Source organism: Pimephales promelas, chromosome 6 (assembly GCF_988280905.1).
Source record: "Pimephales promelas chromosome 6, fPimPro1.hap1.1, whole genome shotgun sequence".
NCBI lineage: Eukaryota > Metazoa > Chordata > Actinopteri > Cypriniformes > Leuciscidae > Pimephales > Pimephales promelas.
Genome location: NC_142774.1, coordinates 5,889,178 through 5,897,502, shown reverse-complemented (window position 1 = coordinate 5,897,502; position 8,325 = coordinate 5,889,178). Strand labels below are relative to the sequence as shown.

Sequence of the window (8,325 nt, the reverse complement as noted above, 5' to 3'; positions counted from 1 at the left end):
GAGATCCACAGGGAATCTATTAGCAGTCTTAATGACGGTATGAATAACAGGGAAGGATTACTTTTGAAATGTGCATTTCTTTGCATTTATCTGTGGGTTATAGGGCCTCCAGCGGCCCGTTCGGATATCATGCCGCGCATTTTGATGCTTAAATGATCAAAATTCGGTTTGATGTAGATCTGTTTTTCATTAGCATCTGCAAATAACATTCACATCTACAGATGTAACAGAAATCTAAACCCCCACAATAATCCACGATATATATTTAAACGTCACATCATTATTTGATATTATTTAAAAGTTTTAGCTATACGCTATGCTAAAAATACACAGCTATGAAATGCTTGCCAAATCATTTTAATATAAAATCATAAACAGGCTCTGTTTACACCAAGTAAATATATATTCACAATAAATCAACAGTTACAAATAAAATAATGCAACACAATTTGTTTTTACCAATCATATCTAGGCTACTAAAATTTGAAAAGATATTCAACTAAATAAAGTAGGTAAAAAGGGTTATGCATACAATATGTAAATATGTTATGTAAATATGCATACATCTGCTGCTCCAGTGCATAATCTTGGGTAGTTAGAAGACTGCCAATCTGAACTAATATACACATGCAGATTACTACATATTATCATTACTGTTATATTAATTATAATTATTGCCATAGCAGTCTATACGTCGTTACAGCTTTAATATCACCATAAATAATCTTTATCTAAAAATATTTTCTGTTCTCCACATAACATTCAAATTAACCATTAGTTTCTAGATTCAGCAAACTCTTCAGAAACAAATGTCCCAGCATGCTTGTCTCATGGAAGATCACATTGACCTCTCAATAGTCATGTTTCCACTGTCAGGTCAAATGCCAGAGCGCTAGTGCGTGCCAGGACCAGTCGCGTTTCCACTGTCACTTCCGGGCCTTCCTCTGGGTCAACGGCCAGTGGTTTTCGGCCCGCCGAATACCTTGGTCCAAAGCGGGCCAAATGGGGCTTGAGTTATGAACAAAGGTCAGGAGAGGTCTTTTCTGAGTCTGTCAGGAGAGCGACAACACCGCTGGTCATTTCTTATATTATTACATTAGGCTACTTTAACATTTAACACGTAAAAAAACGAACTCACTTTCAGACACAGCGAGTGTTTGAAATAACTTCCTTACGATCCGATGGGGATTCAAATCACCGTTTGAGGCAAAAATATTAATATGCGATGCTAATAGCTACGTATGCTAACTGTTGCGACAATTAATACACATTTAATGGAAAATACCAGAGACTGCTTGCAGAACGTAGACAAATCATTAGGGGTGTAACAATACCCTCATGTCACGATTCGATACATACAGTATCACGATACGATATTATTGCGATACTCCAAGACATATGGTAAAAGGTTAACAAAAAATGAACTGTTGATTGAAATGCTAAATTTGATATTACATTGTAGGTTTAAATGAATAGACTTGACTTGGTGCTTGTAACCCAATGGTGACACCAGAGTTATTGTAGATGAATATGCTTGCACGCTTTCACTGACTAGATCAATTTAAAATAATATCGGACACTTTTTACTGGTAACATCAGGCATTTGGCATTATCAGGACCCATAAATATGCATTATTATACATTATAATCAACATTAGTAGTTCCATGTAGTAATTGCACTAAAACGCTGAAAACTTGAATATTCTCAGAGTAATATTTTTGAGGGGGAACTATCCACGAAACATATTGTTGCATTTTAGTATTGTGATATATTGTGTGTTACACCCCTACAAATCATATATGATTATAATTGTGTATTTATTCGGTTTAATGTTTTATCTGTATCTTCCCTGTGCCTTTGTTGATACCGGACTAATGCTGCCTTCACATGCTATTGGAATTATCATAGTTTCCTATTTAAAAAATAAAATTGGTCATGAAAACCCTCTCAAGTCAAAATTTGAATGCAATGAGCTCGTAATCACGGCTTTAGGAGTGGGAAGTTGGAAATTTCCAATAGTGAAGGCAGCATATACAGTACGTACTCCGGTTAACTCGCATAACTAATAATTCCTGTTTTCTTCTTCTCGTGAGCTCCCCCTGTTGGTCTGGCTGACAGGATAACAGGAGAGATCGCTCACACCTCCTCAGATCGCATCATTTCGTGGGAAAATAATAGAAATGCTTAGTCTTTCTTTCTAAAGAAATGTGACGTAAACAGGATATTTGATCAATATTTGTCTAAATGCGTAAGCCTTTGGACTTAAAAAGCTTTAATAGAGTTGTTTTTGCATTCCTGTGGAGGAAGCAGGCACAACTGCATTGGTGTTTGTTCTCTTTTTATGTGAAATGGTAAATACCAGTTTGATTGAGTGTGATTGATGTGACACAAATTAATATAATTAATGTCACTGTAACATTTTTTTATTGTAAAAAATTGGTAAAATATTGGTGCTAGAATCGTAAGTCTTTAAGTAAAGACCAAACGTTCGCTTGTGTCATGCTCATTTTGTGATCTACCTAGATGTCAGTCAGCTCAGCTTGTGAAACGCTGGGGTTGTGTGACGTTGTTTTATGCAGGTGTGTTAAGGGCTGGTTTTAGGGCAGTACTGTGGGGCTACTGGTGCTATTGGCCCCACCCAGCACGTTGTTAGCCCTGGCTCGCACTGGCCCGACAGTGGAAAAGTGGCTAATGACAATCAATCTTTCATTCTAGAACTGCCGGCCGTGCGCAACAGTTGGGTCGGCGGACATTTTGGAACATGGACCTCAAGTTGATGTTAACCTGCCTCCTCTTGTTCTTCTTGCCAGGAGGCGAAGACAAGGATTTTCTGATAACCGCCTGGGTGATGATCTTCTCATGCTCCTTGATTTTGCACTGCAGGTGACTTTGAATGGCAAATCCCAGCGACTCTGGATCCACTGACGCTCCGTATACCTCCCATGTCATGCCTTGCTCGTCCCACACGACGTCATTTACACTCTTGGATTGCTTGGCCTTCTCTTCCTCTTGGTCATCTTTCTTACACTCCAGCTTGGAAGCTCCCTTCTGTTTCTTCTCTACCTTTTTACTTTGTGGTGTGGAGCTTGATGTTGGAGGAGTGGTCATTGCCATGTCCTTTGGAGGTTTTGCAGAACTTGCCTCCTTGGATTTCGATGCAGGAGCATTGGCCGGTTTTACCGGCAAATCCTGGCAGACCTGAGCAGATGTTGTCTTGGGTTCCTGCACACATAATGCCACATTATGTGGACCAGATGCTGAAACCGCAGGTGAACCTTGGCTCTGAAGTTGACAGGTAGTGTTGTTTGACTGTTTGCTTTGACTGCAGGTCTCAATGTTGATCTGATAAACGGGTTGAAGGGGCGAAATCCCTTTTTGGCTGTTGTGCTGAGGCTCTTTAGGCTTGGCCCCAAGCTTGGACTCTTCCTGAAGGTCAGCATCTACATGGACCATCACTGTGTCTGACTGTGTAGGCTTCCCAGGGAGGATCGTACTGGATACAAAGACAGATGTGACCTCTGAGGGGGTCTTCACCCCAACAACCACTGCTATACTCTCAGTCTCCTCAGGTAGTAGCCCAACTGACCTCCGATGGGGTTGTAGAGACAGAAGACTAGGGCTAGTGGCTGTAGACTGACTGCAGACCGTAGCGACCGCCTGCACCTCCACATCATGCCGTCGCGTCCCGGGTTGGTCGCCAAACTCTACTGCTGAAGTCATAGTAGATGCCTCACGGAAGAGTTTACAGTGGACCTGCTTCTGCTCTTCAGGAGCAGCTCCCTGGGTTTGGACCTCCTCATCAATCACTTCCGTGTGGACCGAGTGACTTGCACTGCTAGCTGAAGACACCAATGGGCATCCAGAAGAAGTCTCCTGAGAGGTCCCTGGTGGTTTAACATCCTTTTTCATGCAGTCGTTGCTACATTTGTCCTCTTTAACAGGCATATGATGGATCTCGTGTGGTTGTGGGGTCTGAGATCTTGTCCCAGGTACTGGTCCAGATGTTTCGGCCGCTGAGTGATTGGTTTTAGGAGCATTGGTGGTGGATACCATTTCAAACTGTGTACTGCTGATGCTTATGCTGGTGCTGCAACTCACATCTTTTGATCCAGATAAAAGTGGCATGTCCTTTATTGTATTGTTGGTACTGGTCTGGCTTGGCGTTTGATTATGCAGTGTCTCTTTGATTGCACTAGTTTCTGATGCTTTGCTCTGTGCTTTGGGCTCATGTTGTACATTCTCAAGTGCCTTTATTGTGCTATTGGCATTTTCCTCCTTGTCAACATTATATGTAGTTGTAGATGATGAGCTGGATGTCGAAAGGACAGTTTTCGAATTTGAATTCCTATCACAATCAGTTTTTCTACCTTCAGCACTCTTGGCACACTGACCCGAGGTCTTTATGTTTGCGTTACTGTTTTGAGGTCGCCTGTGATCTTCACTGCCATGGGATGGCATGTTTTTATCTTCAAGAACAGTCCCTCCAAGAAGTGTGGTGTGGGAATCTTTGATGGAGGAATTGAGATGCATATTATCCTGATCTGAGCGATCCTGATTTAAGTTTAACTTTGGCTCAATGTCCCAGTTAGCATTTAACTCTTTATTTCCCAGCACATCTATACTGGCGAGCTGAGGCATCATCTGGACAGTGACAGTCCTTTTGGGGTTTGGTACATTTTCCATGTTGAAATCCTTTTATGTGATGAAAATCCAAAAGTCAAAATATTCCAGTTTGGTTCCCCTTTGAAAGCCTGATATTGTCCCCTTCAAGGCTTCCCTAGAGCAGAGAGATAAAAAAAATAATTTGAGAAACACAAGAGGAGACATACCAACTGCTGTCTTCTTATGATCATTATGAATGAACTGTGTGAGAATCTGCAAACCAAGGGAACACAATAAAAATAGTAAAGCATTTCAATGATGCAGTGTAAATGTTTGAGGTCATTTATAACTGTACGGAACAGCTCGATAGGAAGTTCCAATAAAATAAAACAAAAGCACAACTAATCCATCATAAGCCATTACTCGTAGCAGTGTCATCCTTTACTTGTTCTGTAAAGCATTGTATCAATAAATAAAACAGTTGCATCAATTACACTGCGCAACACAGGCTCAACACACACACACAAACAAAAGGCATTAAACTAAAACGCAGTGTTTCATATATTTCTTAAGCATCTAGTGCCAAATTAATTCAACATTTGGTATATTGGAGATAATCAAACAATCCCAGAGGTTTTCTTTGGTGATGCTCCATTCGTCCTATTCATTAGCAAATGATTTAGATAACTCACAACAACACATTTTCCCAATATCACTCATAAAAATAAAGGTTCTTTATTGGCATCGATGGTTCCGTGAAGAACTTTTAACATCCATGGAATCTTTCCATTCCACAAAAGGTTCTTTATAGTGGAAAGGGTTCTTAGATTTTTTAAATATTCTTCACACTAATTTTAAAAACTGAAAGGTTCTTATTAGTAAAAAAATAAAGGCAGAAAGTTATTCCAAGACATTCTGTATCATTCTCTATTCTGAGGAGCTGGAGAGCAATTATTCTGTGTTTGACCTTAGCAACTCAAATAGCCCCGAGGAGCCTCAAAAATGGAAATCTGACAGTCGGACACAGCTGATCAGCCTCAACAACACTGAACAATGATAGTTTCGCCAAAGAATCCTAGAAAAGCGTCCATGGTTTTATAGTACTCTGAGCATGCAGAAGTTTCATAAAGCATCATGTATCCATAAAACAAATATTTATCAGATCACTAAGAATATTTTGTTTATAGACTGATGCATATAGCAGTTCCAAAATGAATCAACATCTTACGTTTTATGTACACATTGGCAATTACTTTAACCATTGGACTAATATCAATGACAAACAGTTAACCACTAATATGCATATATGAACAAAACAGTTCTTTCAGCTGCAGAAAGCACTTTTGGTGAAGTTTGTATAGTTATGGTGTATATACAGTGCAAAGTATTTTACATTTTCTTCCATTTCAGTTGATTACAAATATTAGAGGAAGTCTGTAACACACACACACACAAACACATACAATAAAATTAAAATAAAAAAAAGGAAACACTGAGCCAGTGCGATTCACTGGCCACTGCGGAAACATTCACTCTAATTGTCTGACAAAAGCGTGAAAGTCAATTACGCCAAGTCTCAAATCGTGACCTGTCATTGATGGGAGCCGCTCGGAGGACGGTCGCATCTGCAGGAGGATGGGGGTGGGGAACACACTGTTAAACATTATTAAGTTCTGGCGTCAGTGTCACATATATTAAATGTTAATTTCTCCATCCAGCAGATATCCCACAGGAACATACTGTACATACAGGCAGAGAAATCTGGTTAACACTCTACACAAATGACCCTAAAATAATCCATTTAATATGGACGAAGTCTTGCATATTGATTGGGGCTGTAAATAAGACCACAGACTCCAATCCATACAATCATTAACAAAGAGACACTCACGTTTCAATTGCAAATACTAGCAAACTGATCTTTAAATTGGGTTGTGTGCGCGTGCACAATCACACACACACACACACACACAAACACACATTTTTCATTGGCAGCTGCTGTTTTTTAGTGTGCAAATGTATTCAGTTTCATCACCCTTAGATGATTTTCAAATCCTAATCACTAAAATTTTGCATTCTACAGTTTTATATAGCCAACAAATTAAAATCATTGGTCACGGTGAAGCTATCAGGTTTTTATATCCTTGAGTGTACATTTGGTTCCCCACAATATAGGCAAAACTTGACCTACAAACACACACACACACACACAGTAGGACAAAACGCCAGATAAAGTCTAAATAGCACCATGCATTATTATGATAAATGAATTAAAACCTGGCTATATCTCTTTAATCTGAGAATTTGCTAGTAATACAAACCATTATGTTAAGAAAACCATATGAAAAATATTACAAAACGCTTTGCATGAAACAATATGTTGTTTAATGATTTTTTTCCCGCAAAAAAATGCTGTAACCCACCCATTCATATACAAATCCTTGCCTTGACTCGTATTGAAATCCCATAACTTGACCTTGTTGGCAAATTCATCACTGTGATGTATCCCTGTAGGAGCTGCAGATAAGAACACACGCGCATAAAAATCCTACCTGGTACGTCTGCGTTTGTATCACATCATTTTCCGTTTGATTAGTGCGCAATTGACGCGCTGCTCGTGCACTAGTTAGTGCACTCGACGGATTATCAATGAAAGAATGTTGGGCGCGTGTCAGAGATGTAAAACCACGCCTTCCAAGCGCATGCGAAGCGCTAATTCCTCACTCAGCCTGTGGCGGGTGCTGTTCTCTCCATCACCGCTAGATGACGCCATCGTTCCTTAAGAAACTCAACCGCACATCCGCATCAAAAATATGAAGACGTCTCAGAAGGAAATTCATTCAGGAAATTCATTCACTTCATAATTCCAAAATTAATTTCTTGAAAATGGAAATGATATTGGGTAAGTTTCTTTGCACAACAAATGAATGAAGGAGGCATTTAGGCTATACAGCGCTTTTCGTAGTAGGCTACTAATGTACCCAAAGCGTTTTACAACCATGTTAGGGTCTCTCCTAATTACCACCTTCTTTGCACAGTTTGAAATCACTTAAGATTTCATTAGGAAAGTTTCGAAGCGTTTTTTCTTTTTTCCCCTTTCCCTAATCAAACCATTTTAAACAAAATATGTCTGGGAATAGTGTTGAATTTGGTGGGGTGCATCAATTTTGGCCGTTATCACAAACATGAATCTTAAACTAGTTCTGAAATTAACTGCGAGCTGGCGTCCTCAGGTAAACTTTCAATCCTTCACTACTTACTGTAGCAATATCTATCTTTAATTTTCATGTCATTGTGCAAATAATCATGTTTAATAACGTGTCTAAGCTTGACAATAGCATATTTGTTATAAATACTTTCTTAAAGCTGCAGTCCGGAGTTTTTCCTCTTTGTCGCCATCTCTGTTCGAAATCTGCAATTGTGGTTATTCGCGGAATTATCAATTTAATGTGAAATGAAATGTAATTCGACACGGCACGGCATGGATGAACACAATGTTTGAGTGTGCAGCTGTCAATCGTTGCGCGGGTGTGGATACTGGCATCCAGAATCGCAGATTATTCTTTTTGGAAGTATGACCAACATAATAATTTTCACCGGAAAATGTCATCTGAACAAGTAAGTAACATCCACTTATTTGTTGTGGTTCTGACATTGCAGTAAATCGCGCTGATTCAATCTAAATTCAATCTAATTAACATTATTATAAGCTTACCGCTTTG

At 39.4% G+C, this 8,325-nt stretch overlaps 1 protein-coding gene across 2 annotated transcripts; it reads right to left on the bottom strand.

Annotated features, from left to right (window-relative positions):
* Nucleotides 1–341: 341 nt before the first annotated feature.
* gprin3b (GPRIN family member 3b) lies at nucleotides 342–7,313 on the bottom strand. 2 transcript variants are annotated; one of them, XM_039686944.2, is made up of 2 exons: nucleotides 7,156–7,313; nucleotides 342–4,778 (listed from the first exon to the last, which is right to left on the bottom strand). In XM_039686944.2, exon 2 carries the CDS (start codon nucleotides 4,682–4,684, stop codon nucleotides 2,708–2,710), a length of 1,977 nt encoding a protein of 658 aa, XP_039542878.2. In that variant the 5' UTR covers nucleotides 4,685–4,778; nucleotides 7,156–7,313; the 3' UTR covers nucleotides 342–2,707. The 2 variants fall into 2 exon arrangements, with proteins under 2 accessions (XP_039542878.2, XP_039542888.2); XM_039686954.2 differs by having other exon boundaries at nucleotides 7,027–7,159.
* Between the last annotated feature and the right edge of the window lie 1,012 nt (nucleotides 7,314–8,325).